This window comes from Salvelinus alpinus, chromosome 12, assembly GCF_045679555.1.
Source record: "Salvelinus alpinus chromosome 12, SLU_Salpinus.1, whole genome shotgun sequence".
In the NCBI taxonomy this organism is placed as follows: domain Eukaryota; kingdom Metazoa; phylum Chordata; class Actinopteri; order Salmoniformes; family Salmonidae; genus Salvelinus; species Salvelinus alpinus.
The window spans coordinates 8,255,766-8,280,901 of record NC_092097.1 but is presented as its reverse complement, the minus strand read 5'-3'; the positions used below and the strand labels follow the sequence as shown (position 1 = coordinate 8,280,901).

Genomic DNA, 25,136 nt, shown 5'->3' with positions numbered 1-25,136 from the left:
CCGTTCGTTGATCGATGATTTCCTTCGTTGCCGCCAGGGTTCCTCCTCGAGTGCGCCAGGAGGCGCTCGGTGAGTGGGGGGGTACTGTCATGTTTTGTCTTTGATCATGTCTTGTCCCTGTGCTTCCCTCTGCTGGTCTTATTAGGTTCTTTCTCTTTCTCTCTCTCTATCGTTCCGTTCATGCTCCCAGCTGTTTCTCATTCTCCCTACGACCTCATTTACTCTTTCACACCTGTCCCCTATTTTGCCCTCTGATTAGAGTCCCTATTTCTCCCTCTGTTTTCCGCTCCTGTCCTTGTCGGATTCTTGTTGGATGTTTGCAGTTCCTGTGTCTTGTTCCGCCCTGTCGTGTTCTTTTGCCTTCTTCAGATGCTGCGTGTGAGCAGGTGTCTATGTCAGCTACGGCCTGTGCCTTCCTGAAGCGACCTGCAGTCTGTGGTCGCGTCTCCAGTCGTTCCTCTCTATTGACGAGAGGATTTCAGTTTCCTGTTTTGGATTTCCATTGATTTATATCCAGGAGTATCATTATTTGTTTTATACTGGAATAAAGACTCTGTTACTATTACGTCGCTTTTGGGTCCTCATTCATCTGCATAACAGTTCTAAACACAGGTTTAGGAGATCTTATATGTTTTGGTCTTTGAGATAATCTTCATCAGCTAATGTCATTTTTTGTGAATTTTGAAGTATTTATGTAATTTAAAAAAAGTACATAAATCACATAAAGGCTTCATAATTCATAAAAGGCATGTTAACTGACTGGTATTATCTCATAGAACAAAATGTATAAGATCTACTAAGCCTGTGTTAACCTCATACCTTATTGTTGGTGTTCATCACAAAACCCTCATTTTCCCCATAGGGATGGCTGAATGAACCAGAGGTAACTCATTTCCGGGTTTTAGGACTACAAGCTGGTGAACTTTATTGGCCACCTATGAGAATACATGTAATTTCTGTTCATACTGCAAACACAAATTTTACTCTTTTTTTTACACATTCTTCTATAGTATTTAGTTTATTTATTACATAGCTAGTTTATTTATTACATAGCACAGCTATTTTCAGGTCTCTTCAGAGATTTTTGATCGGGTTCAAGTCCAGGCTCTGGCTGGGCCACTCAAAGACATTCAGAGACTTGTCCTGAAGCCACTCCTGCGTTGTCTTGGCTTTGTGCTTAGGGTCGTTGTCCTGTTCGAAGGTTGAACATTCGCCCCCAGTCTGAGGTCCTGCACGCTCTGGAGCAGGTTTTCGTCAAGGATCTCTCTGTACTTTGCTCCGTTCATCTTTGCTTTGATCCTGACTAGTCTCCCAGTCCCTGCTGCTGAAACATTTCCCCAAGGCATGAAGCTGCCACAACCATGCTTCACCGTAGGGATGGTGCCAGGTTTCCTCCAGATGTGACACTTGGCATTCAGGCCAAAGAGTTCAATCTTGGTTTCATCATACCAGAGAATCTTGTTTCTCATGGTCTCGGAGTCTTAAGGTGCCTTTTGGCAAAACTCCAATCGGGCTGTCATGTTCCTTTTGCTGAGGAGTGGCTTCCGTCTGGCCACTCTACCATAAAGGCCTGATTGGTGGAGTGCTGCAGAGATTTTTATGCTTCTGGAAGGTTCTCCCATCTCCATAGAGGAACTCTAGAGCTCTGTCAGAGTGACCATCAGGTTCTTGGTCACATCCCTGATCAAGGCCCTTCTCCCCCGATTGCTCAGTTTGGCCAGGCGGCCAGCTCTAGGAAGAATCTTGAATGTTCCAAACTTCTTCCATTTAAGAATTATGGAGGCCACTGTGTTCTTGGGGACATTCAATGCTGCAGAAATATTTTGGTACACTTCCCCAGATCTGTGCCTCGACACAATCCTGTCTCGGAGCACTACGGACAATTCCTTTGACCTCATGGCTTGGTTTTTGCTCTGAAATGCACTTTCAACTGTGGAACCTTTTATAGACAGGTGTGTGCCTTTCCAAATCATGTCCAGTTGAATTTACCACAGGTAGACTTCAATCAAGTTGTAGAAACATCTCAAGAATGATCAATGGAAACAAGATGCATGTAAGCTCAATTTCGAGTCTCATAGCAAAGGGTCTGAATACTAAGGTACTTCTGCAAAAATTTCTAAAAAACAGTTTTGGCTTTGTCATTATGGGTATTATGTGTTGATTGCTGAGGAATGTTTTTTATTTAATCCATTTAAGAATAAGGCTGTAACGTAACAAAATGTGGAAAGGTCAAGGGGTCTGAATAGTTTCCGAAGGCACCGTAGGCTTTGAGGAACCTTATACACTTCTGTAAATGTCATTAAAGCTACAACATGTCAATGTTCAACCTTAACATGTGATATCTATGCAACAGAACAGATGAACAGGAATGACATTTACTCGAATGAGTGGCTAAAAAGAACTAGCTGAATGCCACAACCTTACTAAACTACGCCACCAGTCTTCTGATCTGACCCACTGGATTCATACCTCAATAACCCAACATCAATAACTCAGCAGTTTTTATAGAGAATAAAAACAACCCAACTAAGTGACCCAACGCCTGCAACCAAGCAGTTGGGTCAACCAGCACTTTTTTAGAGTGTAGGCTACACTGTTAACTTGTGCTTGGCAGCCAAATTCATAGGTGTCCCCATAATATTTCAATTGAGGAAGTGTGAACATAATAATTAATTTAGCTATCCACGGTAGACGTCCCTTCTAATAAAAAATGCCCCCATCCCGCTGATTTGAGCTGCTGAACAGCAAGCTTATTTACACTTGAGATGCGTTAATGGAAGAGAAAGTGTATTGGCCATTTCCCAAAAAGTTTAGCACAGTGGGGAATCAGGGATGCCCTGCTTTGCGATCTAGGAATCTTTTGCCTACTATATCACCAGACAGGGTTTCATTAAATAATTCTATAGCCACAATACTTTTTTATTGCACATTTAGGCCTAATTAAGCTGATGCATTTGACGATGTTCAACTTTGATTCACTGGCACAAAACGTATAAACAAAGTATGCAATATAAAAGTTGATAAATGCAGGCCATTCATATAAAATAATGTATATGTGCAGCACTGTGTTTTAAACATCAATTGATCAAATCAGTTATATGTTCTCTTATCAAACTGTCAAACTCTGTAATGTCATGGAAAACACAGGGATGTCAATTGGGACTAGAAGTGTCAGCAGCCCTTGGAGTATGCAGAAAAACAGTAGGTTAATCAGGCTGGAAGTGTTGCTCTCCTGCCACGTAAACATTACTGACATGTCAGATTCACACGGGACTAAAATGATGGATGTGGTGTTTCGTTCTCGTGCACATACTTACATTACCCAGTAAAAACTCATCCCGTAGGTCTTAGTGAACTTTTATATCCATTTCATGCATTTTACTGGAAGTGAAACTTTAAGCACGGAAGCTGCATCATACTGTAACTGCTTTACTCCTGTATAAAATCATGATTTATGACAAGAGCATCGTATTTCTTTGGACAGAGCAACATCAGGAAGCCCTGCGATGTTTCAAACAAGAACAGGAATCCCTGTTAGAACGTCTGCAAAGTGCAGAACAGCTCAATCAAGACTGCAAGGTTAGTATGTTGTTTATTACTTCAATATGCTGATGAAGAGAATATTCAAAACACAGGTTATGTAATTCATCATGCCTATTCCAATGGGGCATATGTTGGTCATTTTACATTCTATAATGTTATTTAGCTTTATGTGGCTACGTAATGAGACAATGGGAAACATGCATTGTTACGTTCAATATCTCTTTAGGAAAGCAGAAAAGCTATTGCGACAGCATTAGAGCTCAACAAATAGGAGAATGCAAAGGTCATTGCCAAGAAATACTCAGCCTTGGAAGAACTCGAACAAAATAAAAGATCAACAAGCAAACATGCATATAGAGATTCAGGCCACAGCCCAGGAATTTCAAACATTAACAGTTGAGATACATAGGTGGGACATATAGAAAGTGCCTATTTTCATGTTTGGTGAACCCAAATAGTCAGATTGGTAATACACATATATTACCTTTAAGTTTGACTTGCTTACCATGGCAAAACACATTGAACTGATGCTTACTTCAGTCACAGAGGACCTTGACAAAAGAGACTATTGCTCGCCTTCGCCTCGTACCTACGACCGCAGCACAGCCGTGCTAAAAAAAGTAATCACGCCCTCTTGTGTACAATTGCTTTACTTCTCACACATTGACATTTGTTTTTATCTTGTATGCAGCCAGAGATAACATATCTGTTTTTTTTCTTCGAAGAGAGATCAAAGAACAGAAAGAAAATGAAGACAGCCTGCTACGAATCCTTGAAGATGAACTGGTAAAGATCATATGTAAAGATTATATTTTTAAAAATGCTGAATGTGAAAAAGAATCTCACGACAGATATTGCACAGCATGAGTGAGTCCTTTGATGTTCAAATATCACTTATACAATAACCTGAGGGACAGTTTTCCTCCATGTCTCCATTTAAATAATGCTGAATGTGAATTCTTCCCCAGGGTGAAGTATGAGGAGGTATCAGCAAGTTTCAATCAGCTGCAACATGAGAAGACTATTCTGGAGTAGATGCAGAATGAATCCTCAGAGGCAACTATTATTGTAGCACAACTTAAGGTCTGTATGAATTGAACACGTATTGCTGTATGTATAGAATAATTAAGCAATACGGCCCGAGGGGGTGTGGTATATGGTAAATATATGGTGGTGGAAAAAGTACCCAATTGTTATACTTAAACAAAATCAAAGAAATCTTAATAGAAAATGACTCAAGTAAAAGTGAGTCACCCACTAAAATCCCACTTTAAAAATATATATATATTTTTTTATATATACTTAAGTATCAAAAGTAAATGTAATTGCTAAAATATACATAAGTATCAAAAGTAAAAGTATAAATCATTTCAGATTCCTGGGGTGACAGGTAGTGGTTAGAGTGTTGGACCAGTAACTGAAAGGTTGCTAGATCAAATCCCCAAGCTGACAAGGTAAAAATCTGTTGTTCTGCCCCTAACTTGCCTAGTTAAATGAAATAAATTAAGCAAACCAGATGGCACCATTTTTATTTAACTTTTTCTGGATCGCCACTCCAACACTCACCAGTGTCAGAGGCAGTAGGGATGACCATGGATGTTCTCTTGATAAGTGTGTGATTTAAACCATTTTCCTGTCCTGCTAAGCATTCAAAATGTACTTTTGGGTGTCAGGGTAATATATAAAGTAAAAAGTACATACTTTTTTTGGTAATGTAATGTAGTCAAAAATATGAAAAGTAAAGTACAGATACCCCCCAAAAACGACTTAAGTAGCACTTTCAAGTATCTTTACTTTACACCACTGCCAATATACCACGGCTAAGGGCTGTTCTTATGCACAACACAATGAGGTGTGCCTGGAAACAGCCCTTGGCCATATACCACAAACCCCTGAGGTGCCAATTTATTTAAAAAATGTAGGGGGTAGATCAACTTTAATATTGCAGATAGATTGTGGCTTCCATCAATGTAATTGTCTACATCATTTCTAATCCCCCACATATATTTTTGTTATTATATACTGTACCAGTCAAAAGTTTGGACATACTTACTCATTCAAGGGTTTTTCTTTTTTTACAATTTTCTAAGTTGTAGAATAACATTGAAGACATCAACACTGAAATACCACATATGGAATCATGTAGTAACCAAAAAAGTGTTAAACAATTCAAAATATATTTTATATTTGAGATTCTTCGAAGTAGCCACCCTTTGCCTTGATGACAGCTTTTCCAACAGTCTTGAAGGAGTTACCACACATGCTGAGCACTTGTTTGCTGCTTTTCTTTCATTCTATGGTCCAACTCATCCCAAACCATCTCATTTGGGTTGAGGTCGGGTGATTGTGGAGGCCATCATTCATTTGTTCATCTTTCCCTCGAACCTGACTAGTCTCCCTGCTGCTGAAAAATATCCCCACAGCATGATGCTGCCACCACCATGCTTCACCGTAGGGATAGTATTGGTCAGGTGATGAGCGGTGGCTGGTTTCCTCCAGACATGACGCTTGCATTCAGGCCTAAGAGTTCAATCTTGGTTTCATCTGACCAGATAATCTTATTTCTCATAGTCTGAGAGTCCTTTAGGTGCTTTTTGGCAAACTCAAAGCGTGCTGTCATGTGCCTTTTAGTGAGGCGTGGCTTCCGTCTGGCCAATAATTGGCCTGATTGGTGAAGTGCTGCATAGATGGTTGTCCTTCTAGGCCCTTCTCCCCTGATTGCTTAGTTTTGCCAGGCGGCCAGCTCTAGGAAGAGCCTTGGTGGTTCCAAACTTCTTCCATTTAAAAATGATGGAGGCCACTGTGTTCTTGGGCACCTTCAATGCTGCAGATCTGTGCCTGGACACAATCCTGTCTAGGGGCTCGACGGACAATTCATTTCGACATCATGGCTTGGTTTTTGCTCTTGCATGCACTGTCAACTGTGGGACCTAAAATAGACAGGTTTGTGCCTTTCCAAATCATGTCCAATCAATTTCACATACCACAGGTGGACTCCAGTCAAGTTGTAGAAACATCTCAAGGATGATGAATGGAAACAGGATGCACCTGAGCTCAATTTTGAGGCTCGTAGCAAAGAGGCTGAATACTTAAGGTATTTCTGTTTTTTATTTTGAAAACATTTGCAAACATTTCTAAAAACCTTTTTTCACTTTGTCATTATGGGGTATGGTGTGTAGATTGATGAGGAAAAAAACATATTTAATCGATTTTAGGCTGTAACGTAACAAAATGTGTAAAAAGTGAAGGAGTCTGAATACTTTCCAAATGCACTGTATATACACTGAGTGTAGAAAACATAAGGAACACCTTCATAATATTGAGTTTCACCCCTTTTGTCCTAAGAACAGTCTCAATTCGTCGGGGCATGGACTCTACAAGGTGGTCAAAAGCATTCCATAGGGATGCTGGCCCATGTTTACTCCAATGCTTCCAACAGTTGTGTCAACTTGGATAGATGTCCTTTGGGTTGTGGACCATTCTTGTTACACACGGGAAACTGTTGATCATGAAAAACCCAGCAGCGTTGCAGTTCTTGACACACTCGAACTAGTTGGCCTAGCACCTACTACCATACTCCGTTCAAAGGCATTTAAATCTGTTGTCTTGCCCATTCACCCTCTAAATGGCACACATACACAATCCATGTCTCAATTGTGTCAAGTCTGAACAATCCTTCTTTAACCAGTGCCCTCACGTTTATCTACACTGATTGAAGTGGATTTAACAGGTGACATTAATAAGGGATCATAACTTTAACCTGGATTCACCTGGTCAGTCTATGTCAAGGAGAAAGCAAATGTTCCTAATGTTTTGTACACTTAGTGTACAATCCGTTTCAAGTATCCTCCTTTTTACAGAGTTGGCTACAATTTCAATTTCATTCTCCAGAAAAGGAAGATCTAATTTTACAGCAAATAATATGGCTAAACTCCAATTTACTTATACAGAAAAAATCATGAAAAAGATTGTAAACTTATGTCAAACAAGCATACTAACAACAGTGTATGGAGGTATATGCTCAATCCAAAATTATAACCAACTCATTGCAGCACTGCCACAAAATTGGAAGAGACCATTACTTTTTGAAGAAATTAAAGAATGAATCTGTCTGCCACCCATTAAAAATCATAAATGGCTTAAAATGAGTAGTCTAAATCAAAAAATTTATCAGTCAAAGTGTTTGACAGAAATACGTATAAAATTCAAGTCAGTTGACAACAGGCTTTTGATGTCTCATTACCTTGGCATCGGGTCTATGACTTGACACTTCAATCAATTCTTTTAAATTTAAGCTATAATATAAAATACTTGCTACAAAATGAATGCTCAGTATATTGGGCATTGAACAGTCAGCCTTGTGCAGACTGTCATGAGGAAACAGAATCAATAGAACATATTTCATGGTACAGTCCATTGGTGGCTCGATTTTGGAGTCAGGTCCAGGAATGGTTGTTCAGTCTTAATTAGGGGATCTTGTTAGGGGATGTGAAAAACCACAATCAGTCAATGCGAAATATCATTATACGCCTAGGTAAAGTATACATTTTTAGGGCAATATCGGTAGAAATCTTACAATTAGGGAAGTTCAGGACCTTCGTAAGACATCATAGTAAAATGAAGGGATGTATTGTAAAAGGAAATAGAACAATGGCATTACACTGGGAAAGATGGGTTAATCTGTGGACATCGGAGGGTTGGAGTTAAGATCAGAATGAATAATGGATTGGCCGCTGTGGGTGAAAATCCAACACTTGAAGAAAGAGGAAGTTAAGAATACATGTATAATTATTTAACTACAGGTATCATAGAGCGATATAACTGTAAGTAGCGGTATAAGTATTGTTGTCCATTAGCTGAATCCAATTAGGGATGGAATGGTAGGGTGAAAAAAGTACTAAGAAGAAAAAATCTAAATAATATACATTTAAAAAAATTATACAGTTGAAGTCGGACGTTTACGTACACCTTAGCCAAATACATTTAAACTCAGTTTTTCACAATTCCTGACATTTAATCCGAGTAAAAAGTCCCCGTCTTAGGTCACTTAGGACCACCACTTTATTTTAAGAATGTGAAATGTCAGAATAATAGTAGAGAGAAGGATTTATTTCAGCATTTATTTATTTCATCACATTCCCAGTGGGTCAGAAGTTTACATACACTCAATTAGTATTTGGTAGCATTGCCTTTAAATTGTTTAACTTCGGCCAAACGTTTCGGGTAGCCTTCCACAAGCTTCCCACAATAAGTTGGGTGAATTTTGGCCCATTCCTCCTGACAGAGCTAGTGTAACCGAGTCAGGTTTGTAGGCCTCCTTGCTCACACACACTTTTTCAGTTCTGCCCACAAATGTTCTATACGATTGAGGTCAGGGCTTTGTGATGGCCACTCCAATACCTTGACTTTGTTGTCCTTAAGCCATGTTTCCACAACTTTGGAAGTATGCTTGGGGTCATTGTCCATTTGGAAGACCCATTTGCGACCAAGCTTTAACTTCCTGACTGATGTCTTGAGATGTTGCTTCAATATATCCACATAAATTTCCTCCCTCATGATGCCATCTATTTTGTGAAGTGTACCAGTCCCTCCTGCAGCAAAGCACCCCTACAACATGATGCTGCCACCCCCGTGCTTCACGGTTGGGATGGTGTTCGTCGGCTTGCAAGCGTCCCCCTTTTTCCTCCAAACATAATGATGGTCTTTATGGCCAAACATTTCTATTTTTGTTATTTTGTTTTGTTTGTTTATTGCGTTTGGTTTCGGAGCAGTGGCTTCTTCCTTGCTGAGTGGCCTTTCAGGTTATGTTGATATAGGACTCTTTTTACTGTGGATATAGATACTTTTGTGCCTGTTTCCTACAGCATCTTCTCAAGGTCCTTTGCTGTTGTTCTGGAATTGATTTGCACTTTTCGCACCAAAGTACGTTCATCTCTAGGAGACAGAACACGTCTCCTTCTTGAGCGGTATGACGGCTGTGTGGTCCCATGGTGTTTATACTTGCGTACTATTGTTTGAACAGATGAACGTGGTACCTTCAGGCGTTTGGAAATTGCTCCCAAGGATGAACCAGACTTGTGGAGATCTACAATTGAGGTCTTGGCTGATTTCTTTTAAATTTCCCATTATGTCAAGCAAAGAGGCAACGATTTTGAAGGTAGGCCTTGAAATACATCCGCAGGTACACCTCCAATTGACTCAAATGATGTCAATTAGCCTATCAGAAGCTTCTAAAGCCATGACATAATTTTCTGGAATTTTCCAAGCTGTTTAAAGGCACAGTCAACTTACTGTATGTAAACTTTTGACCCACTGGAATTGTGATACAGTGAATAGTGAAATAATCTGTCTGTAAACAATTGTTGGAAAAATGACTTGCGTCATGCACAAAGTAGATGTCCTAACCGACTTGCCAAAACTATAGTTAACAAGAAATTTGTGGAGTGGTTGAAAAACGAGTTTTAATGACTCCAACCTAAGTGTATGTAAACCTCCGACTTCAACTGTATAAACAATGCAACTGTTAAAGTGATGTTTAAAAAAAAAGAAGCTAGATTTGACATTAATAATCATCATCAATTGGCTGAAAAGTATGAAAGGTCGAGGCCTCATAGCCTGGGGAGCTCTCTCGTTCTTCAGTTAAGAACTCCAGGCGGAACTGTGATGGCTGGGACACATGTAGACGGTTATCCAAATTGAACTCATCCTCCGTCATATCAGTAGTTGTCATAGTTGGATTGTAGATTTGTGAACCATCGTAGAGTCCTCCTGAAATTACGAGTGTGTCGTCTGCTGCCAGGGATCCACCCACTGAAAATGCATTGAGTAGAGTCGTGAGAACTAATGTACCATTCACCACAGTAGCACAAATGTGTCAGCTATAATACAATATATATTTATGTTTTACGCGAGAATGAAATTAATATAATATTCAATTGGAGCCTGCGTGCACTGTCAATGTGTCTACATCTTAGTGACAGTGACAAAATACATTTGAGATATTGACAAAAGGTTTTATGAGAACATGATATATGAATTCTCTTACCTTCGCCCTCAGAGTTGTTATAGAGAGGCCGATGTGAGTATTGCCTCATCTGGTTCCATCTATTCAACGTGTACATGAATATTCCCAGAACAAACACCCCGAGCACAACACTGAAGAAGACCGTCATGCCTTTTTCTGAATTGTCTAGTCCAAAACCTGTTGAATAAACCAGGAAAGATGTGAATAATTGAAATTCACTTACATTTGTGTTGCATAATAAATCATCATCTTTAAAGACAGACATATCAACCAGCGGCAGTTACCTTGTGTCACATTATGTGTTGCTGTTGTCATCGACGTGGCGGCATTGGTGGTTTGAGGAAGATTCTTAGTCGATTGTTGTGGCGGGATATTTGATGTACTGCTTTGGTTTTCAGTGCTCTTGGCTGCTTGCGTGGTTGGTGGAGTGGAGGGGACTATACCCGGGACTGTAACGGCTGCAGATGTAGCATTAGCTGTAGGGGCCAAAGCTGATGGTGTTGACTCAGTGGTTGGGTTTGAGCTCTCAGCCGGTGCTGTTGTGGTTGTTGAGTTGTCCTGCACGGCACTGTGAGTTGTTGTTCCAGTGCTGTTCTGACTTGAGTTATGGTAACTTGTAGTAGAGAGAGCACCGTCAACGGTGACATTTGAAGGAGTTGGCATGGCAGTGGTGTAGGTCTGGTTTGGAGCCATTGTCTCTGTGGTGGCAGTGGCATTATTTCCTCTCTCAGAAGAGCTTGTCAGAGTTGTAGTTGTAGTCAAGGAAATGGCCAAAATAAAACTTGCCAGGGGTAGAGAAAGTCTGTGATCAATGGCCATCATGTTCTCTTTGGTCCTATAGTGAACAACATAATAAAAACATGTATTATAAGGATCCCATTTTTTTTTTAACCAGCTGTGTATACAGTGTTGACCAACCATATCTTAAAGTCCCTCAGGCTGTGTGTTCTTATATAGAAACAACACAAGCCTGTACTTGTCCTATTTTTTTCACAGTCCCAAAGGATAACATACATATGAGTCACAACCAATGTTCTCTTAAAAATGTTTTTGGCACTGAGCAAATTTCTGGTCTGCTGAGCGCAAACTTGAATGTTGTGAAAATTCTGTGCAACTTCCAGAGCGAGATTACTGTGACCACTGAGGCTGTACCCGCTTTAAGTTACAGTTTAAACAGTGGCCAAATAGGCTACTGTGGCTATTTGATCATAATGTAGGCCTACCAGAGTGACCTACCATCAAAAACAATGGACAAAATGCATCCCATAACATTTTAACATGTAAATAGCTGTTCTATCATTCAGCCTACAGTAGCAGCCAATGTGTGGTTTTCAATGTAGGTCTACATGAGACTTTTGAAAAAACAAAACAAGCAGGGCTTGACATTAACCTGTTTATCCACTTGTCCTTCAGATAAGGAGGTGACTGACAATGGGGTTGTTTGATGCAAGAAACCACTTTACAAAATAAAATGCATTATTATTCCCATACCATTATTACAGAGAATCAGACAAATTATCCTACCATCTGCCTACTGGCTACTTAGCTTATTCAAGCCTGTCTCAAAATACAACACTGCCCCTTTAACACATAAAAAAAGCTCTTTACCTGACTCGCTTTTCAAAAATGTCTAAAAAGGTACACATGTTGGGATCTTGTAGGAAGCAATCACTCCCCTATTGCTGACTACAAATGATCTATAACTGGGCTAATAACAAACTAGCAAAGGATATGAACAAAATGTGCACAGGTGGCCACATGCAGCTCTTGCTTTAATCGCAAAAGAAGCACATCTACTCACGACCACAGCTGTAAAGTCCAGATCAAAACAAATAGCATGGATCCATTTATGACAATGGTCTATTTGCATATAGGCTTAGTACAGCTCTGATTGGTTATGCCGCACCGGTCTGTATAGTTTACGGGATGAGACCATGCCTGTCAATGCAATAGAATCCTACTCTGATGCGTTCTGCCTACAATGTAATCTCTTGCATTGTTCGTTTTGTTTCGGTATGTTGCATTGAAAGTGGCTAATATTGCGTTGATTCGATCACAATTTCCACAGTAACGCAAACGCTGATAGTGTTAACTAACATGGAAAACTCTAGAAAGTTGAGCGAAGTTCAATCTCGTTCTTCTCTCGGTGGACTGATGAGAGTATTTCTTCTGCGCAGTAGTCACAGGGGAGCTGCGTAGCAGTCACGGGTAACTGCACGCACGTCGTTTAGAGGAAACGTTGATCACGACGCATGTTTTGTCATTGTATTCGGGTAGGCCTGCTGTGTATAGTAGCCTTTGTATTAGCAAAATGTTACAGCACATGTGTATTTGACCGAGGTAGGCAGAATCGCACCTCTTTCAGCTCACTAAAGAATTAACATCATAATAACTAAACGAGAGCCTACAGTATCAAAAAACCCTACCATCTAGAAGACGGAGACAGTACAGGTGCATCAAAGCTGGGACATAGAGACTAAAAAACAGCTTCTATCACCACTAGCCGGCCTCTGCCCAGTACCCTGCCCTGAACTTAGTCACTGTTACTAGCTGGCTACCACCAACCCTTCTCCTTCGAGACTGTTGCCCTACGTACATAGTCATTGAACACTGGGTACTTTAATAATGTCTACATACCGTTTTACCTACTTCATATGTATATACTGTATTCCAGTCAAGGCTCATCCTATATAACTACTGATGCACACACCTTTCCTATTCATATACTGCCCATACACACCATTATATACATACAGTATATATATATATATATATATACCAGTCTCAACATCAACAGTGAAGAGGCGACTCCGGGATGCTGGCCTTCTAGGCAGAGATGTAAAGAAAAAGACATATCTCAGATTGGCCAATAAAAAGAAAAGAATAAAATGGGCAAAATAACACAGACACTGGACAGAGATATGGCTTTTTCTTTGCAACTCTGCCTAGAAGGCCAGCATCCTGGAATTGTCTCTTCACTGTTGACGTTGAGACTGGTGTTTTGCGGGTACTATTTAATGAAGCTGCCAGTTGATGACTTGTGAGGCATCTGTCATTGGAACACAGGAGGGATGGTTGCTGATAATGGGCCTCTGTACGCCTATGTAGATATTCCATTAGAAATCAGCTGTTTCCTGCTACAATAGTCATTTACAACATTAACAATGTCTATACTGTATTTCTGATCAATTTTATGTTATTTTAATGGACAAAAAATGAGCTTTTCTTTATAAAACAAGGTCATTTCTTAGTGACCCCAAACTTTTGAACGGTAGTGTATATATATTATAAACAGTAGTGTATATATATATATATTCCGGTCTCTGACATTGCTCATTCTGATATTTCTTCATTTAAATTAGTGTTATGTATTACTGCACTGTCGAAGCTAGAAACATAAGCATTTCGCTGCACCTGCGAGAACATCTGCAAAATACAGTATGTGTACACGACAAAATGTGGTTGGAACCGGAACAATACCAATGCACCTGCCTTCTGAAACTAAGTAGAGGGCAACTGAAATATTAAGCACATATGGTGTTTAATTAACATGCTATCTTTCGACTGTGTTTCTGGCCTTCCCTATACCCATACCATTTTATTTTCACAGTCAACATTCAGAAAATAGTTTTAGCTCACCTTACACAGCCAGCACCCATGAGAGTGAAACCAGGAACTTGGTTTATTGCTTTGTTATCCACTCCCTACAGACCGCAGAGAGCAGAAGGCTTGCTTTCATGGCCCAGTGAAATGTGAAGTGGGCGGTCCTCTTCTGTGTTCACTTCCTTTATTGTCTGCTGGTTGGCAAGGAGACCTGGTCATTAGTCAGACAAACTCTTTACATGTAGGCTTACAGTCAACAAATCAGAACTTTTTGCAGATACGTTATCTTTAAGTTATTATTTAAACCAGTGTTCCGGAGAGGCAAGAATGGAAGGATGTGATTTCTCTACCTTTTTTTGGATGTTTGTGTATGGTAGGCTGCACAAATCGCTTTGTCTACTGCATGTTAACTGTATGTGACCCTGGGTATTTGCCCCAGGAAAACAAAATTGAAGTAGTATGTTAGTAGTGTACAGTTGATAATGAATATGGTCACCTCGGTAAAGATGCATGTGATGCATACAAGATACAGTATAACTGTTGCGCTCCTAACCTGTTTAGAAAGAAGCATGCATTTGTGTCTAGCTCATTGCCCTGAACCAAGCATGTTTGTGAAAACAACTTGACAATGAAAGAAATCCCAAAAAGGACAATCACAGCAAGCTAACTCGGTATACATGTCAGCACAATCTTTATGGCCACAAAATGAATATCCAGTCAAATATATTGTGTCAGCCTAAAGGGCTGTAAAACACAAAATAAACATGATTACATATCAACTGCATGTGCTCATATTACAAGACCATTGTTTGTAGTGACAAGTAGGTTAGATGTACATTTTAATTTATGTATTTTTAATTAAACCTATTTTATCTATAATCTTAACACAATGTTGAAAAGTCATAAACCTCCACCTCACAACCCATCGACCCCAAACTGTTCACCCCCCTCTTGTTGGCGATTTATTTTAGTTGTTGTTGCAGTTTTAAAGCTAATTTCCTCCAATTATAGACATTTTGCCATGTCATATGTGTGTTCACATGATACTTTAGTGACTCAACAAAAACAAAGGAGGTCGCTTTGGGGTGGAGGCCCCTGGTCAATTAATCTGGCCATGATAACTACAAGATTTAGATAGTTGGTTAGCCTAACATACCTACCTAGCTACCATAGGCTACCTAGTTGATCAACTGGACATTTTTGACAGGTTATAAATAGCTCTTTAAAGTCTGTCAGTGAGTGACATAGCAAGAGGAAAACTGCCCGTACACTAACACATTTTGAATTGGTGCCTTGTGCATTCTCTACTATTACAACTCTCGACAGCAATAAATTGAAAATAACATGTATGTTTTGTCGGACCCACGGTTCATATTGACCCTGTTGAATATGAGGTTAGTAATGCTAGTCCTTTGTTCTTGTTCTTCACACACATTTGCTGATTAGAGACTTCATCTGCGTAATTACACACTTGGGCTTCCTTTTCTTAGCAATGCATTTCCTTACAATAAAACTAGAATGGAAATGTGAGCGGACAAATCGTTCTCTTGGAGCACTCCAGTTGACAGGGTGCATTTAGCTTGGTGGCAGCATCACATTTTAGTGACCTTCTCCACATCCTTCTCCACAATGTTAAACTGAGAGTCTTTGAATCCAGTGTTGTTTGGTCCATTCTTCAGCTCTGATCCAGCCTTTTCATTAATCTCAGAGTCTAATGCCTGTGGAAGACACACGAAGACCACACCAGGAGCCAGTTAACACACACACAGATAGACACAGCCACAGAACATTCAATACAGATGTAGGTCTACAGTATGAGAGAGAGAGGGTTGGAGGAAGAGGCTTTACCTCTGAGTCCTTGCCACAGCCAGCGCAGAATAGATCACTTCTCCTTACAAAGAGATCCAAGCGTAGATTCTCCTGCTTGCAGCCACCTGGAAAGACACAACACAGGGAGATGTCTGGCTTAATAAGTAAATGCATACAATATCAATTTGAACGAGCCTAAGTCATTATACTTAGGGCCCAGAGTTTTACCGAAACCAAACTCCTCGTCAGGTCATGATGTCAAACATAACTCAATACATGCACTATGCTGTTAGGGTTAGCGCTAAAGGAGGTGTCCTCACCTGTGATAGCGCTTACCACCAGGCCCACGATCACAGTCACCACAGAGCCCAGGAGACAGAAGTACAAGTAGGACAGGGAGTACCATGAGTCTGCCAGAGCTGGCCGGTCACTGTAACTACAAGAGAAAGAGTTATACCTGAGCAACTTTATGTTTCCTTCCAGTGAAACAGAATGTAAGCTGGCAAGATCAGGCTGGTTTAACAAGGCTGCTAAACCATAGCTATAAGCACCATAGGACTGGTCAAAGGTTGTACACTATATGGGGAATAGGGTGACTTTGGAGACGGTGCTTCTAAAGTGACTGTGAGTAACTCACTCAGGCAGAGGGGTCAGTGTTACTGCACTGGTCCATGGGGTCAGGGTGGTGTAGTTCAGGTCCTGTGTGCGGTTACAGCCTGCCACACTGATTGGCAGGGGGTTGGTCTTATCAGCTAAGGGTGGGTATATCTGCGCTCCAATCCCTACCCACAGGGTAATAACAAGGCCCACAATCAGTCCTGTGAGTCCCCCCTGCAAGGCATAAGGAAGCAGTCTCAGTACTGTCTTACCTATAGAGATACCTTATATACATTTGTATGTTGCCTAACCTTTAACATTGTTGTATTTAATAACAAAATATTGATTTGTATGTCAGGACTTTTATAGTGTTTACAGATGTTCATTTCTCTTTGAGTAATGAGTTAATCAGTCTTTGCGTATGAATGATGACATTGATATGAATAAGATTGGGGATGCCTACTGTTGAGTTGGCTGTGCGCCAGAACATGCCTAGTACGTAAAGTCCAAGAAGAGGTCCACTTATCATTCCAAATATGGACAGTGCTGCCTGAAAAGAGATAACTGTTATAAACATAAAGTGGAGGGGATGACTACCAGACAGCAGGTGGTGCTACAGAGCCACATCTGATTGTTTTCCTACCTGCAAAATGCTTCCCATCAGGGAAGCTATTGCAGCCATCCCAATGCACAAAAACCCGAAGAAAACACCTGGAATATGTCCAAAGATAATTAAATATCCCATGAACATATGATGATTAAGAATATATTTACATGTAAAGTAACAGCATATAATGTACATACTAAAGAAAAATTCTAACTGACCTTCTATATTTGTATCACAGTATTATTTGAATGAACCCACATATCATTTTGTTCGTCTTACATAGGGCTGTGGCGGTCATGACATTTTGTCAGATGGTTATTGTTTTGTGTGAAACTCACTGAGGCCCATGTTGATCCAGGACACCTGTTTCTCTGTCAGGTTTTTGCACACTGGCCTGACGAAGTCCTCCACAGTGACAGCCACCAGCGCATTGATGCTGGAGGACACAGTACTGAAACAGACACAATGACAATAGATGAGGAGAAGAGAAAGAATGTCCTTTGTCTGCAGGGAATTCATAGTTAAACACATTCATTGATAGGTTTGTAGTGGAGTACCGCTTGTGTTTGGACCCAGGACGGGGTAGGGGGTCGTGAGGTGGGGTTTTGCTACTATGCCAATTAATTTAAATATCCATCTAGACCTTTTCCACCTAGAACATTTGTGTGACCAAACCTTCTCTATTTGAGTTCCCCTTGGAGTATTCTCACCTTAGGGTACCACTGTATGCTGCAGACACAAACAATCCAGGGACTCCAGGATAGGCTGCCAGAGTGTCCATCACCAGGTAAGGAAGCAGCTTGTTTACACACACACACACACACACACACACCGGTCAGTTTCAACATTTGATAACACTGCCGTAGTCAAATCAAATTCAAATCAAACCACATTTTATTTGTCACATGCTTTGTGGACAACAGGTGTAGACTAACAATGAAAGGTTTACTTATGGGTCCTTTTCCAACAAGTTAAAGATAAGAAGAAAAAAAATGTGTGACACAGTGAATAACATGGCTATATATAGGGAGTAGAAAATAACATTGCTATATATAGGGAGTAGAAAATAACAGTGCTTTATATAGGGAGTAGAAAATAACTGCTTTATATAGGGAGTAGAAAATAACATGGCTTTATATAGGGAGTAGAAAATAACATGCATATATACAGGGAGTACCAGTACTGAGTCGATGTGCAGGGGTTTGAGGTAGTTGTGTACTGTACATATAGGTAGGGGTAAAGTGACTAGCAGCTGCGTATGGGGTGAGTGTGAATGTGTGTGTGTGTGTGTTGGGGTGTCAGTGGAAATATGTGTGAGTGTGGGTAGAGTCCAGTGTGCATGCATAGAGTCAGTGAAAGAGAGGGTCAAAAGGGTAGCCATTTGATTATCTATTTAGCAGTCTTGTTTAGTCTTATGGCTTGGGGTAGATTTGCTCAGTGTCAGAGAGAGCAGTCTGGGGCTTGGGTGGCTGGAGTCTTGGACAATTTTTTGGGCCATCCTCTGAAACCGTCTGGTATAAAGGTCCTAGATGACAGGGAGCTCGGCCCCAGTGATATACTGGGCCATAGGCACTACCCTATGTAGTGCCATACGAAGTGGTGATGCTGTCACGCCCTGATCTGTTTCACCTGTTCCTGTGATTGTCTCCACCTCCTCCAGGTGTCGCTTATTTTACTCAGTGTATTTATCCCTGTGTTTCCTGTCTCTCTGTGCCAGGTCGTCTTGTATGTTTAGTCAAGGTAACCAGCGTGTTTTTTCCAACTCCTTTTTGCTATTCTCCTTTTTCTAGTCCTCCCGGTTTTGACCCTTGCCTGTTTCTGGACTCTGTACCCGCCTGCCTGACCATTCTGCCTGCCTTGACCACGAGCCTATCTGTCACTCGGTACCTCCTGGACTCTGATCTGGTTTTGACCTTTTTGCCTGTCCACGACCATTCTCTTGCCTACCCCTTTGGATTATTAAACATTGTAAGACTCCAACCATCTGCCTCCTGTGTCTGCATCTGGGTCTTGCCTTGTGCCTTGACAGTACGAACTGGCCATGACAGACCCAGCAAACTTGGACCAGCTCTGCCACGCTGTCTCCCCGCAGGGGGCCACCATTAGGAGACATGAGGAGTTGGTACATGGCCTTTTGGAAGGGCTGCCTCCTGTGTCTGCATCTGGGTCTCGCCTTGTGCCTTTATAAATGCAGCCAGTCAAGATGCTCTCGATGGTGCAGCCTTTTAACTTTTTGAGGATCTGAGGGCCCATGCCAAATCTTTTCAGCCTCCCGACGGGGAAGAGGCATTGCCATGCCCTCTTCAAGACTGCGTTGGTGTGTTTGGACCATGATAGACTGAGGAACTTAAAGCTCTGACATGCTCCACAACAGCCCCGTAGATGTGAATGGGGGCGTGCTTGGGCCCTCCTTTCTCTGTCGTCCACAATCAGCTTTTTTGTCTTGCTGACGTTGAGGGAGAGGTTGTTGTCCTGGCACCACACTGCCACATATCTAACCTCATCTCTATAGGCTGTCTCCTCATCGTTGGCTATCAGGCCCACCACCGTTGTGTCATCGACAAACTTAATGTTGGTGTTACAGTCATGCAAAGCCACGCAGTCGTGGTTGAACAGGGAGTACAGAAGGGGACTAAGCACGCACCCCTGAGGGGCCCCCGTGTTGAGGGTCAGCGTGGTGGATATGTTGTTGCCTACTCTCACCACCTGGGGACAGCCCATCAGGAAGTTCAGGATCCAGTTGCTGAGGGAGGTGTTCAGTCCCAGGGACCTTAGCTTAGTGATGAGCTTTGAGGGTACTAGGGTGTTGAACGCTGAGCTGTAGTCAATGAACAGCATTCTCCCATAGGTGTTATTTTGCCCAAGTGTGAAACGGCAGTGTGGAGTGCAATAGAGATTGAGTCATCTTTGGATCTGTTGGGTAAGTATGCGAATTGGAGGGTCCAAGGTGTCTGGGTGATGGTGTTGATGTGAGTCATTTCAAAGCCAGCCTTTCAAAGCATTTCATGGCTACAGATGTGTGTGCTAAGGGGCGATAGTCATTTAGATGTGTTACCTTGGCGTTCTTAAGCACAGGGACTATGGTGGTCTGCTAGAAACATGTAGGTATTACAAACTGGGTCAGAGAGAGGTTGAAAATGTCAGTGAAGACATCACGCAACTGGTCAGCGCATGCTCTGATTACGTGTCCTGGTTATCCGTCTGGCCCTGCCGTATTTTGAATGTTAATCTGTTTAAAAGTCTTACTCACATCGGCTACGGAGAGAGTGATCACACAGTCTTCCGGAACAGCTGGTGCTCTCACGCATGGTTCAGTGTTGTTTGCCTCGAAGCGAGCATAGAAGGCATTTCCCTCATTTGGTAGGCCCATGTCACTTTGCAGCTCGTGGCTATGTTTCCCTTTATAATCTGTGATAGTTTGCAAGCCCTGCCATATCCGACGAGCATCAGAGCCGGTGTAGTAGGATTTGTTCTTAGTCCTGTATTGACGCTTTGCCTGTTTGATGGTTCCTTGGAGGGCGTAGCAGGATTTCTTATAAGCGTCCGAGTTAGTGTCCCGCTCCTTTCAAGCGGCAGCTCTAGCCTTTATCTCAGTGCGGATATTGCCTGTAGTCCATGGCTTCTGGTTGGGATATGTATGTACGGTCACTGTGGGGAAGACGTTGTCGATGCACTTAGTAATGAAGCCAGTGACTAATGTGGTAAACTCCTCAATGCCATCGGATGAATCGCGGAACATATTCCAGTCTGTGCTAGCAAAAGAGTCGTGTAATTTAACATCTGCTTAATCTGACCACTTCCGAATTAAGCGTGTCACTGGTACTTCCTGTTTGAGTCTTTGCTTGTAAGCAGGAATCTGGAGGACAGAGTTATCGTCAGATTTACTAAATGGGGGGGGGGGGGGGGACGGGACATGCATACAAAGGAGAGCTTTGTATGCATGTCTGTGTGAATAAAGATCATCTAGAGGGTTTTTCCCCCTATAGTCGCACAGTTGACATGCTGGTAGAACATTTTTGCAGTTTTTCTGCATTGAAATCACCAGCCACTAGGAGCTCCACCTCTGGAAGAGCATTTTCTTGTTGGCTTATGGACTTACAGCTTGTTGAGGACGGTCTTAGTGCCAGCATCGGTTTGTGGTGGTAAATAGACAGCCACAAAAAATTGGTAAAAAGTATGGTCTACAATTTATCATGAGATATTCTAACTCAGGCGGGCAGAACCTTGAGACTTACTTAATATTAGTGCAGCAATTTATATACCGTCCATGCCTATATTAACCATAGCTGTCTTACACTTACTTACCTGATCAACAGCCCCTACATCACCGTTAGTGAATGGATCACAGTCTTTGTAAATGGAGTACATGGTGAGGCCGGAGAACACTGCTAAGCTCACAGTCAACCAGAGACCAATTATATTCCCATACAGTGACCTGAGGGTTATAAAGAAAGCAAACATGGAACAAACACTCATATTGCTATTCTTCTTTCACAGCTTTTCCTGTATGATTGTTCTAAATTGTGGAAAGTAGGAGTGCACCTTACAGTTTGGCTTGGGTTAGGGTTTTGCAAGAGATGTAACGCTGCACCTGTGACTGGTTGATGGAGTAAATGGACACCCACATTACACTGCCACCAACCACGATCGTCCAGAACGTGTGACGCTTCAAAGGGTCTGGATCAAAACTGCATTAGAAGGTATAAAATTGAAAACGCTCAGGAAACTATGAGGAGTAGCACAGTATGGTGCTGGTAATTCATTTGTATCATTGTAGCTATTCAATCCCTGCCTGACATTTGTGGACATTATACTTACTCAAACGCGCTGAGCCTGCCTCCCTGGTAGCAGTCGTCCCAGATCTTCCCCAGGCCCCCCTGGATGACAGCCCCCCTGGCGATGACAGCCACGAAACCTGCTAACATGATCACCATCTGAAACACGTCTGTCCATATCACCGCTTTCAGACCTCCCTGAGAACCATAATACAACATGGAGTCAGGGGAAGGAATGTACAGTATGCCGTAACCTCATGTACACAAAAGAGGTATGTTCATGCGTAGGTTCTGTTGTGTTTCCTGGACCCTAGTAATTGCCCATAACTGGGGCACAGAGTTTTCCCTGCATGGTCATGTCATGGGTGTCAGGAAAAACTCCTGGCCTTGGTCATGTGTATTGTCACAGCAGGAAGGTGTTGATTGCTGATTGGGAGTGTGTGAGATGAGCCACTGACCAGGGTACAGTAGAGGATGCACACCACCCCAGTGGCCACCAGCACTCCCCAGAGGTTCATCCCTGTGACTGAAACACACAGAAGTTCCGCCCTGTGACTGAAACACCCAGAGGTACAGACCCGTTTACATGACTTGTCTAAATAATACTCTTCAACTGTTTCCTTGAGATTAAACTATATACATATGAATCGTGTATGATATCACTTAACCTAACAATATCTGCATGTTCTCTTTTGAGCTGCTGATAGCATCAATTCATTAACAATTAGACAACACAATCATCAGATCATAGACCAATTTAATTAGCTAAAGATGTATAATCAGTCAGACCCTCGATCAACGCACATATAATATTATTGTGGTTAGGATAAGGGACATTACAGAGGTACTTTGCATATGACTTACTTTGATTGAGTGCGAGAGCAGGCGCATAGATGACCATACCAGTGTACAGGGCCTGAAAGAAACACAGCAATTAGTTGATTGATGTAAACATATACTTGATGCACATTCATAAAGGTGGAATGTTTACCTGAGATGGCCAGATGGCTTCAGAAAAACAGGCAATGGAAAAAAGAAGGGCCATTTTTTGTCGTTAAAATATTACAGATATTATTGTTTCCACCAAATCCTTAGGGAAGTATTGCCTGTCCTTTCATCCCATCTTCATGATGTTAACTGAATATTTACCGTTTGTGTGATGTACATGGATGTCCCGATCACCCGAATCAACTTATTAAAGCGCATCTCCAGATACTGCAGAGAAAATAACAATTTTAGTCAAACCTGACCTGATTTCATTGGCTTTTTACACTTGTAAATATTTGTTCCTACCCAGCTAACAACAACATGTTCCCAAATTGTTTGAGAACGTTCCCGTAAGTGTCTCACTAGGTCACTAACCCTCAGAAAACTGAACACATTAATTTTATTGCAACGCCCCATGAAATGTTTCTAGAACATTAATATTGTATATTCTGGGAACATGGTAACCATGTTCTGAGTATGTTCTGTTTCAAATTAAGGGAATGTTTCTCCTAACTCTGACATAAAAATCTGCTAAAAGGGTTCTCAGAAGGTCTTTGTTAACATAGATTGTTCCCCTAACTAATGGAAAACTGGACACTCAAACATTACGGGTAACATTACAAAAATGTTCTTTCTCCCTAGAATTGTTATCTGGGTAATCAAGAAGTGATGATAATGAAAGATGCATAGACTTTTCATAAGTATATCCTGGTTCACACCTACCAAGCTATCCACAACTCTGGACCCAAGTATCTCTTGTACCTCATTCTACCCTCCTGCCCCACATGCACCTCTCGCTCCTCCAGGTCCATCTACCTTCAGCACCCCCGCAGCAGAGTACAAACTATGGGGGACAGGGCTTTCAGACACTGTTAGGGCTGCAGAGTCTCGTTCCTACTTTAAGGCATAGCTCAAGACTGTGCTGTTCAGAAATGCTGTCAAGGACCTCAGCTAATTCTGTTATTGTGTCCTCTGGATATGGCGACACATGTATATAGCTTTGATTGTTGTCTGTGTTCTATGTTCTGGATTGTTTTTATTATTATTTATTATAAAATGTTTGCACCTTGGGTCTGAGAAAAGCGCTTCGCAAATTAGAATCATCATTATTATCTGCAAGTCTAAAGCCTCAACATTATTTTGATTAAGACACCAATGGTTTCTTTGTCAAAACAAAGGAAATAATTGTATGGACTTTTAATGCAATTAGTCACATATTTAGTCCTCATAGATGCTAAATGTAACAGATGTAACAGGAAGACACCCCTCCTGGATTAGATTGCTTTCATGGATCAGTGATGAAGCATTAGATAAATTACAACGGATAGACATGTTAGAGCACACCCTCTCATCTACACCTCTCCCTGCTGATTCATCTTAATTCCTACACCCAACCTCTTACCCAAGCTCCCCTATTCCTCTTCACTGTATCTCCATCCACGTTGATTGCACTTGCTGTTTGACTGGTACAATAGACCCAGTGGAATAGTCACAAAAGTACAATGTATTTGACCCAGGTGGGTCTGACACTGTCTGGTATATCTCCTTACCTCATAGGTGCTGGTGATGCCCAGGCGGTAGAAGAGAGGGACAAAAATCTCGGCGGTGATGATGGACATGATGGCATAGGAGATGGCAAAGATCCAGTAGTCCGTCCCAAACCGATAGGCTTCGACTGGCGTGCCGATCACGGTGATGCCAGACATGAAGCTGGCAGTGAGGGACATGGCAACGGGCACCGCTGTCATCTGACGGCCCCCCAGCAGGAACTCGCCGCTGTTGTTGTTCTTGCGGCCCCGGATGGCTTGGAACAGGCCAATGCCAGCCGCCCCCAGGACTGTGCCCACAAACACCACATAGTCCCACACCGAGAACGAGGCCACGGGGCCCCCTGTGCCCATCGTCATGGTTAATGAGCCCAGAAGAGATCTCTCAGGCAGGGACCAACACTTATCTCACCTTTACTATCTAAACACCTTCACCCACTGCTCGTAACTTAGATCTTACAGGTTGATTGTAAGGCAATGTTGCTAATATTTAATTTCCTTTCTTTCCAATGCACACAATTTTTCCTATTTAAAATTCGATCAAATGAATGTTATATGAATTACAGAATTATTTAACTTTCACAAAGTAGAATTCTTATTTTATTTTTTATCAAGAATGTCAAAATAAAACACTTTTACTAAAA

At 41.6% G+C, this 25,136-nt stretch overlaps 2 protein-coding genes and 2 long non-coding RNA genes across 7 annotated transcripts in view; 1 reads left to right on the top strand and 3 right to left on the bottom strand.

Moving 5' to 3' along the window:
• The window catches only part of LOC139535431 (uncharacterized), an 18,572-nt gene extending 15,134 nt beyond the window's left edge, over positions 1 to 3,438 (bottom strand). For both annotated transcript variants that reach the window (XR_011667126.1, XR_011667127.1), the window contains exon 1: positions 3,318 to 3,438. This is a non-coding gene — a long non-coding RNA (uncharacterized lncRNA). The remainder of the gene's footprint in view (positions 1 to 3,317) is intronic.
• Positions 3,339 to 25,136, top strand: LOC139535432 (uncharacterized). Its single transcript, XR_011667128.1, has 4 exons — positions 3,339 to 3,579; positions 4,269 to 4,329; positions 4,512 to 4,626; positions 24,503 to 25,136. It is a non-coding gene; the product is annotated as an uncharacterized lncRNA (long non-coding RNA).
• Positions 6,633 to 14,330, bottom strand: LOC139535429 (uncharacterized). 3 transcript variants are annotated; one of them, XM_071334827.1, is made up of 4 exons: positions 14,207 to 14,330; positions 10,852 to 11,402; positions 10,589 to 10,744; positions 6,633 to 10,353 (listed from the first exon to the last, which is right to left on the bottom strand). In XM_071334827.1, the coding sequence occupies exons 1-4, from the start codon at positions 14,224 to 14,226 to the stop codon at positions 10,106 to 10,108; spliced, it is 975 nt and encodes a 324-aa protein (XP_071190928.1). In that variant the 5' UTR covers positions 14,227 to 14,330; the 3' UTR covers positions 6,633 to 10,105. The 3 variants fall into 3 exon arrangements, with proteins under 3 accessions (XP_071190928.1, XP_071190931.1, XP_071190927.1); XM_071334830.1 differs by lacking the exon at positions 14,207 to 14,330 and adding an exon at positions 12,665 to 12,724; XM_071334826.1 differs by lacking the exon at positions 14,207 to 14,330 and adding an exon at positions 12,176 to 12,630.
• On the bottom strand, positions 15,754 to 24,852 carry LOC139535430 (sodium-coupled monocarboxylate transporter 1-like). The gene is made up of 15 exons (XM_071334831.1): positions 24,496 to 24,852; positions 23,108 to 23,173; positions 22,823 to 22,874; positions 22,417 to 22,484; positions 22,002 to 22,156; positions 21,731 to 21,871; positions 21,489 to 21,618; positions 17,894 to 17,982; positions 17,522 to 17,634; positions 17,220 to 17,287; positions 17,040 to 17,126; positions 16,617 to 16,810; positions 16,300 to 16,415; positions 16,019 to 16,104; positions 15,754 to 15,888 (listed from the first exon to the last, which is right to left on the bottom strand). The coding sequence occupies exons 1-15, from the start codon at positions 24,850 to 24,852 to the stop codon at positions 15,763 to 15,765; spliced, it is 1,848 nt and encodes a 615-aa protein (XP_071190932.1). The 3' UTR covers positions 15,754 to 15,762.

What these genes read in the sequence shown, in the direction of transcription:
- LOC139535429 (XM_071334826.1), bottom strand. Translation starts at nt 12,213, where the DNA reads ATGTGTACCTTTTTAGACATTTTTGAAAAGCGAGTCAG. An exon ending in ATTTTTGAAAAGCGAGTCAG is followed by an intron (nt 11,403 to 12,175) that starts GTAAAGAGCTTT and finishes TGTTCACTATAG; the next exon opens with GACCAAAGAGAACATGATGG. An exon ending in AACACATAATGTGACACAAG is followed by an intron (nt 10,745 to 10,851) that starts GTAACTGCCGCT and finishes TTTATTCAACAG; the next exon opens with GTTTTGGACTAGACAATTCA.
- LOC139535430 (XM_071334831.1), bottom strand. Translation starts at nt 24,852, where the DNA reads ATGACGATGGGCACAGGGGGCCCCGTGGCCTCGTTCTCGGTGTGGGAC. An exon ending in GCATCACCAGCACCTATGAG is followed by an intron (nt 23,174 to 24,495) that starts GTAAGGAGATAT and finishes TTTTCTCTGCAG; the next exon opens with TATCTGGAGATGCGCTTTAA. An exon ending in CTGGATCAACATGGGCCTCA is followed by an intron (nt 17,288 to 17,521) that starts GTGAGTTTCACA and finishes GACATATTCCAG; the next exon opens with GTGTTTTCTTCGGGTTTTTG.